Raw genomic sequence first — 13,171 nt, forward strand, 5'->3', positions numbered from 1 at the left:
ATTTTATTGCAGATTTGTCATACTGATGATTTTATTATTATAGTTTTATTATTTTTGCCTTGCCGTTAATGTGCCACTTCAGTTGACCACAGTATAAAAATAGTATATTGTATTATGTTATTCAAACATGTTTTGTTTACAATCCATTTAGTCAAATTAATTTGCAACTTGTTTACATAAAGAAATCAGATATAAACAATCAAATTCATAAATAAAAGCATCCTTATATAAAATTGAACTTCATAACATGTTGATCTCTGACAAGTGACAACGCATTTATAAAGGACATGATCAATCTTCTCTCAGCACTTGGTATGTAGACGACTAGACGTGCTATAACCAATTTATTTGGTACGTTGTGTTTCAACTTGGCTGCTGTTGCTGCTATGACTGGATTGTCTAGTGTCATTTATGTGACCTGTAGAGTTTCAGAATATGGTCTTCCAACAGTTTCCGAACTGAAAGAAAAAGAAAAACAATACAGTACAATTAGCCCCTTGCTAAATCCCACTCCAAAAAGCGATTGTCCAATGCCAATCCAAGTAGTTTAGCAACTGTTGCTATGCAGGTCAAGCTTTCGCCACCTCATAGCTGTCAATGTTATTTTGCATAGCTGTGTTTTTGAACATTTACATTGCTTAACGTCGGGAAAGTTACACGACTGACCCACCCAGGTGATGGCAATAATACTAATGACCGTAGTCTTACCGTGCAACAAGAAAACTCCTGTTGGGCGCCTGGGCGGTCTTTAAGTAGATTTCTCCCTCTGTCATTTCCTCGTATTTCTAGTTTATTTAAATAATGTCATGCACATTTGCCCAGTGCATAGCCTATACTGCAGGTCTGGTTGACTAGATTTGGAAGACACTTTGAAGGTTTTGCTTCTGAAATGATCCATTATTTATATTTAACATGCATCTCAATGGGTGAGAAGGACAGCTTGACCTGTCGCTTTGCTGCTAATGTGCCTATTGGACAAGGAGAGGTTAGTGCAGGAGCCTATCTCCTGTTTCTGTAGCGTGAGGCAGCTTGATGTACAAGTACACCCCCTGGACATGACGCCAGTCTCAGGGCGGACACTCTTAACCACAAGGCCATTGTTACACTGTAACTTCTAATACAGAACATACTTTTTAGTTTGTAAAATAATGTACATACTCTTTTTGTGTCCAAGAGCACCAGCTAGGGCCATTGGACTGTACCCAGAGTCAGACTCAATGGTCAAATCTGCACCTTTGGCTGAGATACAGTATAGTAATGATGACCATTAGTGAATAATTGAAGCAAACACTTGTAATACAATTCTAATATATACTACCGTATGCTACCTAAAAGTGCCTCCACACATCTGACATGGTTGCCTCGTACAGCATATAGGAGAGGAGTACCGCCATTCTGAAAAAGTTGAATATTATATATTTCATACAAAAAAATGCAAAAGAGGCACATAGGCCTACTCTTCGATGTCAAAATGTAGTCTCACAAATTATGGTGTGTGTGTGTTGGGAGGGGGCGCTTAGAGACTGTCGTAAACATACCCAGTCGTAGGTGTTTATATCTATTCCATGTCCAAGTAGAGACTCGACAATATCAACAAAACCTCCAGAGCTAGCCAGGGTTAGGGCACTCTCTCGTTCCAAGGCAATAATCTTGGGGTCTGCCCTCTAACACAACACAAACAAACAAAGCCCAAACCACAGTACCACACCAATGCAACAAAACAGTTTTAAGGTCAACCATGCCAATGCAACGCCTTGCAACTCCTGGTCGCATTACCACACAAAAGAACAATCTTCAATTTATTACTCACCCTCTCCAAAAGTAAATCAACCACTGCTTTCTCTCCAAAAGCCGCTGCCCACATAAGGGGAGTGAAGCCCCGTTCATCCTGTTTATTTAGTAATGAACTGTCTAAACAATAAAACATAGCTCGTTTATAAAACACATGATACTGCAGATCAGGGTAAATAATTTGCATTGTGTAATATTGCCCAGAAGATGTCACCAAGTATCTCACCTTTATTCAGGTGTCCAATGACCTGTGAGATCTCTCCCTGAGCTGCTAGCTGGTGTATGGATAGAGCTTGGGATAACAAGTAAGAATAAAGCCTAATTTACACTCTGTGTTGCTACAGCATTGCTTGCCAAAAAGAATAGATGTATTCTTGGCAAGTAACTCCCTTTGACAGGAAATTTGGGAAGGTTAATTTAAAGCTACAATCCATAACTTCCATGTCATGCCCGGGATTCAAGGAGAAATACTGTACTATATAATTGCCAACCAGTAACTGTCCTTCCTGACACAGCATCGGAGGAGTAAATGGTAACATTGAATGCTGTATCCTCTTACTATTGCATATCCCCCCGATGTGTGTCATGTACCCATTGTCGCTTGTGTACACATACATATAGGCACACGCACACATACGCACTCACACAAGAAAAATAATATTATTAATAATAATAACACATTCCTAAAACACTCACATGGACACGCTCACTCATACACTCACATTCATTGTTGTGTTTCATTTTTAACTAAAGGACTGCAATGGAAATAAGCCGTTGGCTTTCTTGCATTTATCCCTTTGGTGGTGATGTATAACTATGTGCTTTTTCCTGTACATGTAAACGTTGTCAATAAAATTGTCAATCAATCAATCAATCAATATAAAAATTATTTAGACCCTGCAAGGTCTAGTAAATGTATCAAATGGGAAAGTAGGGAGCCAATGGTTGCCAACCTAATTATATTGTATTAACACAATCATACAGATTGATTGCATGAGTAGTGAAACTGAGATCTCGTCTACCAATACAACTAGACTAGATGGTACATAATATCCTGTTCTGTCAAAATGTGTTGGTAACTTGGTGTGCTGGTACAGAGATGGATTGCATTATTTCATACCCATATTTTTATACACACATTTACACAGTACACTATAGTCTAGTGTTCAACTAAATATGAGTTAAATTAACATCCATAATTAGTTAGTATGCTATAGGCTACACATTTGTTGAAATATATAATATTTTCATGCTTCAGCCACTATATTACTCACAGTCTAATGTTGCTGGGCGTAGAGTATTCTCGTTCCCACGCTGCCTGTTGGTGAGACTGTTGTATATAAAAATTTCTTCATCCACAACCAGAGTCTCGGGAGGTGTAACCTCAAGCTCCAGTACAAACATATCTTTTAACAATGAAATATTAATTTCCGTTAGAGTATTTAACGGTTTAGTAAAAACCTACTAACAAAGTGAGAGAAATACATTAATAATAATAATAATAATAAACTATAAGTGACACATTTCCATGACATGTTAATGATATTATTGGTAGGCCTACAATTACCTTCTGTGTTCTCGCTGGTATCGAGAAGACTTTTGTCTTGTAATTCATTACTGGGGACATCTCGACACTTTGTATCGCTCACGCAGTCCATGATCACTGCAGAGGAAATAGAAATTTACTTGATTTAGTTATAACTCGTGTGAATGCAGCATCGACCTGTTTAATTTGCTCTAACTTCCTGATGTCAAAACTGAAAGTAAATTGTGAAAAAACACGTTTAATTGTGGTAGCAATTAAATATCCATATAAATTAAAACAAATATATGTATTAAACTGTTAATTTGCACTCTATGAACGACTTCATTTCCAACCAGACCATTTTGAGCTAATGTTACATTTCACCCAAATCGCATTGCGATTATGTAGCCTACTGAAGAACAATAACGTAGGAACTATTGTTTTCAGATTCACGTTTCATTCCGGAATGTTATATGTGCTGTATGACAACAAAACTACGGAAGGAGCTGAGCTGACCAAAATCCATTGTGTAATTTGTGTTTGCTGATAATAATTTTCTCTCGAACTGCGGTTTGATTTATTGCATCCATGCATTATGGAAGACCAGGAGATGCAGTTGAAAGTTAAACGAGGTAAGGTAGTTACGATATTAGTTTTCAGCTTGTAGGTCGTGTCCCTTAATGTGATTGATTGATTTAATACTTTATTAACAGTTTGTGGTACGACGTACGATTATACAATGGATTGCGGTAACGTAGTCGCGAACCCTTATTAGGATAACACAAAAAGCCTTGCCTTGTTTCCATTGTGGTCCTTCGCGGTACTGCAGTCGGCATTCGGCAACCATCTGCAGTGTTTTCCATTTAAAAGAATTGTCAGTTTTGTCATCACTCACTGTTGTTATTCATACATTGTATTTGTAAACATATACAACGCTGATCTACAGTGACGGACAAGTTCACGGAGAGTATGTACGTGCTGGCTAATGAACCATCTGTGGCCCTATATCGGCTGCAAGAACACGTCAGGAGGTCGTTGCCAGAACTTGTGCAACATAAGGTAATTAAAACACACAGCATCGTGTTATGGGAAATAACTCAAAGTTACGCAGTGCAAAAATCCTTCTGGGTGTTAATATGTCTACACAGGATTAGGATTTGAACGCTGGGTCTTCAGGACTGTCTTCGCAGGAGAAAGCACAGGCTATATCTTTGCTTTCCCATGAGATATTGCTCTTTTGAACTTCAGGCAGTAGTACTCAGCTAGTGTGTCCTACCAAACGGTAACAGGAGAGGTGGGCACCAAAACATTCTGGGCACTAGTGGGCACTTTGGGGTTAAGAAGGGTGCACGACACTAGGTTTATCTGGGCAAATACATTGAAAGAATGAGCATGAATGGAACAACCACTGAAACATTGTTTCCACATAAGAGCTACTCTTACTTTCAGCCCCTAAACCAGGAACACGTTAGTTTGTGCATTCATTTGTTTGTGCATCCATTCATGCACATGCATCACACACAGATGTCATGACCAGTTGTTATTACATACAGGCATTTTACAGTACATGAACAGAACATGATAAACGTAAAAAACAATGACATCTGGGCGACCGCTGGCCTAGTGGTCTAGGCGCATGCAACATAGGCTCTGGCCTGACTAATCAGCCGTTGGCAAAAAGAAATTGCCTGCCGGCGCACGACAGTGTGATTTGATTCTGGCTTATTAGCCAGGCTATGGCCTGACAGCGCTTTGCGTGTTTGAGTCCCGTTCATGATGACCTTTGCTGCATGTCTCTCCCCTTCTCTCTCCCTCTTTCCTAAACAAACAATGAAAACCATTATTATTATTGAGGGGCGCTATGCCCAGCCTTGTGTGTTTGTGTTAGCAATAATTTGATTGGCCAGAAATCACCACCCAAGGGCCATACCACTTTCGTCCAGCAGGTGTCACTCATTGTGTTAATGAGTTCAACAGACAGCAGTATCTGCAAAGTTTTAAGTTTTCATATTGGCTTTCTTCCACAGACAGACATGCAGAGCTGGGAGGAACAGAGCCAAGGAGCCATCTACTCAGTGGAGTATGCATGCAGGTAAGAAATATGGCTAAATTCCCACATTTCAGGATTTTTATTAGCTACCCTACAACCTCAACTTTGACTGTTCATCTGTTTGTGTCTAGTGCCGTGAAGAGCATGACAAACAGCACCTTGTATTTCAAAAGCATAGACGGCCTCCTCCGTCAAGCCATCAGCATAAGGGAGCAAATCGGCAACTCTCAAGGACGCAGGTAGGAGGCAGCAGAGATCTTGTTTCAATGAGGCCCATGGTGTCCAAAGTGTCAAATCTCAGTGCCTGTATTTGCTTCCTGCTTCATCCTAAATGCGCATTTGAAGACGTAGGCTACTTGGAGAGAAAACCACTCAAATATAGTTTGTGTTTAATCATGTTTGTTCTCATTTCTTGCACCATAGAGAAAAACAAATGCATTCACTTGATTCCTTCTCGTTTTGGACTGGAGAACCATTAGCCATGACAGTTAAATTATCCCTGCATTGCTTGCAGTTTTTCATCACTAACTATGTCTGTTCCTTATAGTTTTTGCATTATTTTATTTTATTTTTGTCGTTGTGTCTTCCTTTAATTTGATTTCCTCACTGGCACATGCATGCAGCTTACATGATGTGGCACCCTCTCCTGGTCCCCCTGCCCCTGCTTCACATCCCCCATCCACTTCCTCATGACCCCCGGGGGCTGTGTACAAGGTTAGTAGTTCCTCCAGCTATGACACAATCACACTCAAATCTATACTTAGAACATGCTCCCATTCGGTCACTTGGAAATGAGCAAAACATGCATGCACTTGAGTGCCCTTTTAAGTGAATCTAGTCATTTGTTGGCATAATTGTTTTAATGAGTGCAGTTACATTCCCTAGAATCAGTCTGTTATTACTGGTAATACTTTGTATTAATAATGTGTTCATAATAACCTTGATAATGTATAATAACATTGAATTAAACATACTGTAGTGTACTAATATTTGGAAGTATATTTCACAAGCCACCTTAAAATAAAGCATTTTACAGTTACTAATCAGTGATACCTTATACCAATTTGATTAATAGATGAATACTTACTTTTAAATGCTTAAAAGTTCATCACTACACCTTATATGCTCAACATTTTTATATTATATTGCCTATGAAAACTGCCTAAATGTAGTTGATATAATATACTGTAGTTAGTTTTTCATTCTTTTGATCAATCACCTCAACATTACATTATTCTGTAAACGCTTTTCAAATCTCTCTACGGTTTTACTGCTACCAGATCCAGACAAAAGGTGTCAAATTCTCAGTTGACATAACAGCATTTACAATCGGTCATGGGAAACAATTTTTTTCACTTTCAAATCTTTAAATTGGCACTTGTATTTAGGTCTGTATTGAGATTATGACTATCAGTCCACACATATTTCAAGTTTCTCCTGTCCCTAGTATCCAGTACTGTGAATGGCCCCTCAGCTGTCTCCTTCTGTTTACAGTAGCCGGCAGTGCCTTTAAACGGCCCCTCAGCTCCTTCCAGGTCACACAAGAGTAGAGTCTTTTGTGGAAACCCCAGACTTCCGCGCCAGCACACTTCTCATCTCTTTATTGACCCCATTCCAGGGTTCAGTCTGGGCCTGCAGTAAGCCAGACTCGGTAGACAGGGTCCTGTGCATCCGAGTACAACTACCACCACTGCTATAGCCATCCTTATCGCTAGCAGGACCCTGCGGCCCTCCAGGAGGGGAGTACTGTTGTTGATGGTGGTGGTGCTGCTGCTGCTCCTGCTGTTTAGCAGTGGCACATGGCGGGTAGGAGAACTGGTGCAGGAGCTGAGACTGGCCGCGAGGTACCCGGGGTTTGTCCACACCAACTTTGAGCTCACAGGGCCGGGGGACGGGTGTATTGCTGCTTCCGTGCTCATTCCGGTACAGGGTGTCTGGCCGTTCGCTGTCATAGAGCCTGGTTGCACGTGACGCTTTGACCAGAGAGTGGATTACAACAATCAGAAGTGTCAGGATGCCAGAGGAGAGGACACATGCACTGGCGATGCCTGTTTCCACTTCAAACATCAGGAGCATATAGATGGACATTGCTGAAAGGAGAAAAAGGATGGAGAAACAAAGAGAAAGGCTATTTACAACCAATGTTTAATTTTTTTTATATATATATATATATATATATATATATATATACTCAGGAGGCTACTTTACAACGCATGAACATTTTAAACTTTATTGGAACACTTTTGTTTTTAGTTGGATCTCCCAGCTCTATGCAACATCAGCCATGTTACATTGCATATAGTCAACCGATACATTATTTTTATTAATTGTAAAGAACCTAGTTTTTGAACAAAGAGGCGGTTTTGCCTGACTGCTTGTGTAAGCTGACTCATCGTCTTTTCAAATCTGCAGGAGAAGGACCATGGACCCAGGCATGCTGAAGGATGGCGGCGACAAGCCCAGCTCTGGGATGTGATGTGACTTATGTTGATGAAGGTGGTATTACTGCAGATTCATGCTCTGTTCCCGCTGAAAGCTACAAGTGGGGTTAAGAGGTCTTCCATCTCAATGGAACAGCTGCCCTCAGTGTCATCGCCCCCACACACATTCACCCAGCCACCCAGTGGAATAAAGAGCCATGGCAAGGCCATGGGTTTTACATCTAATCTAAACATTACACTCTCAAATTTGTAAGCTGCTTTTATGCATGGGATCCAAATGTGTGGGTCATTTTTTACATTCTCAAGAGTTAAATTAACACAGGATTTTACTGTAGTGTGCACTGTGCAGACTTATGGTCTGCAGACATATAGTTGGTGGCACAAAAAGAGACTTTAAAAAAAAGAATATTATTATTATTTTCTTTCTTACCTGCCAAGTACACTGAAACTCCCAAGCAGAATAACCCTATAGCCACATGCCGTACAGCTCTGCTGTCCAGAAGAAACCAGTCTGCTCTGTGGAGAAAAACGTAATGAGTGCTTATAACTTATATATAAATGAAGCAAACCCTATAAACGTTTTTAAATGTATTCATGCATAGCAGTGTACAACCAGTGTATCACTGAATTGCATTCATCCTATTTATTTTAGTCTTTTGTGACATTTTTGAATGATCATTTTCTGACTCAATGTCTGCCTTTAACGTTGTGTTAAAATAAAGTACCTTTTAATATATTTTGTTGTTCTTTAGACAGCCATGGAATGTCCCCCCATAAAGGTTGTATATAAGCCTTGCTGGTGGCTCCCTACCAACGTGGGAAAGGGACAGCCAGGGGCCGTGCTTTGGCTGCATAATGAGGACAATGTCATTGTTTAGACGGGATTCATAGGGACTTCAGAGGTGGGGGTCGAGCTTCTGCACCCTGACCGACACATTATTAAACGTATTATTTATTTCTCCATGACATGGTTAAAATATTCTCAATTAAAATGTAGGCTAGCCTATTTATTATGTTAAATAATTGGCCTGCTACAGTGCCAAATCTGCCAATGTAACATGTAGGCTATCTGAGTCACAATGATGACACTATCACAAGTTATTGCAAATCGCAACATACCACGTAACCACGTTTAATCTGAACCATTATGCGTGAATACCTTTCTGTGTCTTGTTCTCCTCTGCATATCTCTGTAGTCAAATAGCTGTGGATGAGGCATACGACAACGGAGCTCAAGTTGAGTGTAAGGGATAGTGCAGAAAGAACGGTCGAAACTGGCAAGAGAACTGCCAAAACATGAGTTGGCACGATGGTGGAGTGGGGAGATTCCTTCACCGGCGTCTGTTGTGACTGAAGCTGGAATATAAGAATGACCGACAAAACGGACATTATGGCGGATAAAATCCCCAATAAAGTTAAAACCATCAGTGAACGCTGGCTGTAGGTGTATGTCATTTTAGGCCGCATCAAGTGTCCTTTGGAAGAAAAGAAAAAACTTATTCCGACGTGAATCGTTCTCCGCTATTCGCAGTCGCAGGCAGCAGCAGCGCCAGTCTTAAAACATTTACTCGTCCAATCCATAAATGTCGTAAGCATTGCAGTCGCCTCTCCAGAATGTTTAATACTTGGTGCCGCAGAGGAAAAGTTTTCCCGATTATGGATTTGGCTGTTGTTTGCCTGTTGTGGAGTGTGCACGCACCGTTCTGCCTGAGCATGTGATGTGCTTTAAATCCCCAGATTACAAACTTCACAACAATGGACTTTTCACTTGGATTCTCGGCAACAATACGAAGCTGAGTCCATTCACTGCCTCAACAAAACAAACTAAATTAAATCGGTATTATTAGGCATATAGTGTTTAGTGTACCATGTTTTTATTCTTATTAGTCTATAATTATTAAAATGTGAATTTCACACATTTTCTTTCCAAAAGAAAATTGTCGAAATGTGTTGCCTATGAGTGTTATTATTAGGAAGTGTTATTACGTAGGAAAAATTTACTGAAAAGAAACATATGACATATGATGATCGGTTAAATTAATCCACATCCAACAGATAATCTGCGGATTAGCCTATATTTACACATTGATATGTTTGACAATGTTTACATAAGCATTTATACACCAATATAGACAGTACAACTACAATGTCACTCAACTGAAATCCAGAATTATTGTTTCTGTTCAATTGGAAAATAGAGGGGAGCAAGTGTACATAAATTAGCCTGACAGCTCACATTTTGAGGAATTTAGCCAACCTTGGAGTTATTCCACTGCACAGCCTAGCCCTTTCATTCTTAACTCTAGGCCAGCTCAAGTATCAACTCTGAATCTAATTAACTTTTCACTAGGTTGCCTTGGAAACAACACACATTTACTTTTACAGTAGCCTATATATAGGCCTAGTAGGCTACTTTCACAATGTTGGGCACATAATCAACTTTATAACATTCTGATTTTACTGTTATAATTTTAATTATTTTTGCCAGGTGAAGCCTGGCCTGTTTTCTCTCGGGTTGGCTTTGAGGACCTATAGTTTCTTCTTTTTCTCTTTGAGCACTTTTGAGATTTGGCTTCAAATATAAAGTGCATATTAAACAAATAAAATGTATTATAATTTATTATTAGAATATTCCTGTTAAAACTGTCTACTTGATACTTGAATAGGCTAATCCTAATTAGTAGTAGGCCTAATGTGATTAGATGATTTGTATACGCAACTACGCATATATAGGCACCGGCCATTAACACACCACACCATGACACATTATAAGAGATATTTCACTTTCAAAAAAACTTTTGGTAATTTCATAGTCTACTAAGGCTTATGTGAACACCCCAGACAGTTTAAGTCGCTCGATTCAGTATTTAGATATTTGATATCCATTTTAGCTGCCCCTACAAATCCATTGTAACTTCAAACGCCATTTTAACAATGATAGATTCATCGAAAACACCCGTTCTTTTTTCTTTACGTGAGGGGGCCATGGTTTTTCATTTACTGTCTCCATTTATTTTTTGAGTGGTACAACCACTCCTATAGACAGCTATGTGTGTCCCTGCCCCTGGGTCCCTAGGTCCCTGGCTGTGTGAGGCTAGCACCAAGTGTCACTGTTGCGCAACCTAACACACACACATATTAACTGTATATGATGATTTCGGGTGTGACAGTACAGTAGAGTACAGTAGAGGGACCCTGTGCGGACCCCCACACGGTAACTGTCATTTCGCAACCATTTCGGACACGGGAACCAGGCCGGCCCCCTGGGCGCGTTCCTGGGGGTCTGGATGTTCCAGGGACCCCCACAAGGTAACTCTGTCATGACCGTTTCGTACACAGGCCGGCTCGCCGGGACCGGGGCGGAACCCTGGGCGTTCCTGTGGGTCTGGAACTTCCGGGGACCCCCACACTGTGTTGCACCACTCACTTCACACGGGTGTGATTTTTAAATATTGTTTTGGAAAAGAATGAGGAGGAGGCAGCTGACCACGCTGCGTGACGGAGGAGACTAAAGAATCAAAACAATATTTAAAAATAAATGAAAACAGTAATTAAAAAAACCACGTGTATTTGAAGGACAACTTCAGTCCCCAGAAAAAAGGACGGGTGTTTTCGATTAATCTAACATAGTTAAAATGTAGTTAGAAGTTACAATGGGTTTGTATAGGGAGGGGTCGGGACATCTAAAATTAATATCAAATATCTAAATACTGAATAGAGCGACTTAAAAACTGTCTGGGGTGTTCACATAAGCATGATTAGACGATAATAAAAAAAAGGTGAAATATCCCTTTAAACTCTGTTGGCTTACAGAGAACTGGCTGTTCTGTTGAAGTTTGAGGGGTTTGGAGTTGCAGTGGTGGTTGCGACCGAAGGTCGCAGTTATCTATATGGAATCGTGCATTTCCCGTCAGTGGGTTGTTTGGTCGGGCAAGTGACATCATCAGGGATGGTCATGGAGATCCCTGATGTCATCAATATTAAGCCCATATATGGAGATCCCTGATGTCATCAATATTGGCCAGCAACTCTACATCTGACCTCAAACCCTTAGATCTCCATATATGGAGCTGAACTGTTCTGACATTCCACATGTTGATCCTTCCCCAACCATCCTTCCTCCTCAATGTCTCCCTTTTCACTGATACCTGTCCATTTTAACTCTAGACGGGCCTGCCCCAAAGTTATTAGTGCGCCCGGCACCCGGCGAAAACTAGAGTTCTCAACAGGCCAGAAAATTAAGATCTTTTATAGTGCTGTGTGTGTGTATGTGTGTGTGTGTGTGTGTGTGTGTGTGTGTCTGTGTGTGTGTGTGTGTGTGTGTGTGTGTGTGTGTGTGTGTGTGTGTGTGTGTGTGTGTGTGGTAAGATGGTGGACAGTCAGTTGGAGGGTTGAGACCATAGACTGTAAGAATTAAGGTTGAGACGTAGCTTCATTTTATTGAGATGTAGATAAGAATGTAACTATAAAAGGTACACCATGTGAAGAATTGTTCACACATGCACAGCACTGAGCCACTGACCATGATGGCTATTTCTGAATGCGAGTGCAGACTTACCACATGCTTCTGTAAGGCCGGAGCTGATCTAGTCAAAAGCAGAAGTGAGAGCTTTCAGGGAAAAGAGAGGAAAAAAAGACAAATTATGAAAAGTAAACTCTCCAAGCAAGGTGCATATTCTGTGTGTGTGTGTGTGTGTGTGTGTGTGTGTGTGTGTGTGTGTGTGTGTGTGTGTGTGTGTGTGTGTGTGTGTGTGTGTGTGTGTGTGTGTGTGTGTGTGTGTGTGTGTGTGTGCGTGCGTGCGTGCGTGTGTGAGTGAGTGCGCTCGCGCATGCATGCATACGTGCGTGCGTATGTGATGTGAATGTGACAAAGAGAGAGCAGGGTCTGATTGTTACATTAATAATGTGTGTCCCTACAATATTTTAGGAGCACTGCATGAATTGTATCACATCCCCAAATAGTCAAGACCTCTAAATATATCTATTAAGGCTAAGCTGACAGCAGACCTTCCCTTAGCCAACTCACACAAGTACAGTAGAAGAGTTTCATATAATGTCATTTTGGCGGCTGCTTGACTATATTCAATACTGTGTATTAAAATCACCTTTGTGTCAAACTCAGTCGTCAAGGCATCTGCTATACAGTAACATTTGCCTCATTATGGCTATTGTCTGTAGATTTTATTTTTATCAAAAAAATGTGTTCATTATTGACTTATCTGTGAAAACACAAAGGTGCAAATCAAACACATTGTTTGAAGTCAGGCCAGAGGTGCGAACACTTATGTTAAGCACATTTTAAAATGTTGAACTTGTTTTTTGTATTGTCCCTGTTAAATAAACATATAAATAAATAAAAGCCTA

At 40.4% G+C, this 13,171-nt stretch overlaps 3 protein-coding genes across 5 annotated transcripts in view; 1 reads left to right on the plus strand and 2 right to left on the minus strand.

The window, feature by feature from the left end:
- Positions 1–8,541, plus strand: part of borcs8 (BLOC-1 related complex subunit 8) — a 60,022-nt gene extending 51,481 nt beyond the window's left edge. The window contains exons 2-7 of one of the 2 annotated variants that reach the window (XM_083768173.1): positions 3,823–3,948; positions 4,263–4,375; positions 5,344–5,408; positions 5,498–5,605; positions 5,990–6,080; positions 7,779–8,541. In XM_083768173.1, the coding sequence (XP_083624299.1) occupies positions 3,912–3,948; positions 4,263–4,375; positions 5,344–5,408; positions 5,498–5,605; positions 5,990–6,059 (393 nt within the window). In that variant the 5' untranslated portion in view covers positions 3,823–3,911 and the 3' untranslated portion in view covers positions 6,060–6,080; positions 7,779–8,541. Of the gene's footprint in view, positions 1–3,790; positions 3,949–4,262; positions 4,376–5,343; positions 5,409–5,497; positions 5,606–5,989; positions 6,081–7,778 lie in introns of those variants that run through there. The other variant, XM_083768172.1, reaches the window with a different exon arrangement.
- On the minus strand, positions 341–3,541 carry rfxank (regulatory factor X-associated ankyrin-containing protein). 2 transcript variants are annotated; one of them, XM_083767155.1, is made up of 9 exons: positions 3,515–3,541; positions 3,359–3,454; positions 3,066–3,197; positions 2,018–2,083; positions 1,811–1,911; positions 1,539–1,664; positions 1,329–1,395; positions 1,159–1,239; positions 341–458 (listed from the first exon to the last, which is right to left on the minus strand). In XM_083767155.1, the coding sequence occupies exons 2-9, from the start codon at positions 3,447–3,449 to the stop codon at positions 406–408; spliced, it is 717 nt and encodes a 238-aa protein (XP_083623281.1). In that variant the 5' UTR covers positions 3,450–3,454; positions 3,515–3,541; the 3' UTR covers positions 341–405. The 2 variants fall into 2 exon arrangements, with proteins under 2 accessions (XP_083623281.1, XP_083623282.1); XM_083767156.1 differs by lacking the exons at positions 1,159–1,239; positions 3,515–3,541 and having other exon boundaries at positions 3,359–3,466.
- On the minus strand, positions 6,094–9,371 carry tmem221 (transmembrane protein 221). The gene is made up of 3 exons (XM_083768175.1): positions 8,967–9,371; positions 8,238–8,323; positions 6,094–7,456 (listed from the first exon to the last, which is right to left on the minus strand). Exons 1-3 carry the CDS (start codon positions 9,272–9,274, stop codon positions 6,903–6,905), a joined length of 948 nt encoding a protein of 315 aa, XP_083624301.1. The 5' UTR covers positions 9,275–9,371; the 3' UTR covers positions 6,094–6,902.
- Positions 9,372–13,171: the final 3,800 nt, after the last annotated feature.

Source organism: Protomyctophum parallelum (assembly GCF_964188405.1).
Source record: "Protomyctophum parallelum genome assembly, chromosome: 6".
Taxonomy (NCBI): domain Eukaryota; kingdom Metazoa; phylum Chordata; class Actinopteri; order Myctophiformes; family Myctophidae; genus Protomyctophum; species Protomyctophum parallelum.

Coding starts and splice junctions, on each gene's coding strand:
- tmem221 (XM_083768175.1), bottom strand. CDS start 9,274: ATGCGGCCTAAAATGACATACACCTACAGCCAGCGTTCACTGATGGTT. Junction 8,324..8,966: donor GGAGAACAAGACACAGAAAG/GTATTCACGCAT, acceptor TTTTCTCCACAG/AGCAGACTGGTTTCTTCTGG. Junction 7,457..8,237: donor AGTTTCAGTGTACTTGGCAG/GTAAGAAAGAAA, acceptor TTCTCCTTTCAG/CAATGTCCATCTATATGCTC.
- rfxank (XM_083767155.1), bottom strand. CDS start 3,449: ATGGACTGCGTGAGCGATACAAAGTGTCGAGATGTCCCCAGTAATGAA. Junction 2,084..3,065: donor ACGCCCAGCAACATTAGACT/GTGAGTAATATA, acceptor TGTTATCCCAAG/CTCTATCCATACACCAGCTA. Junction 459..1,158: donor TGCTCTTGGACACAAAAAGA/GTATGTACATTA, acceptor TTTTTCTTTCAG/TTCGGAAACTGTTGGAAGAC.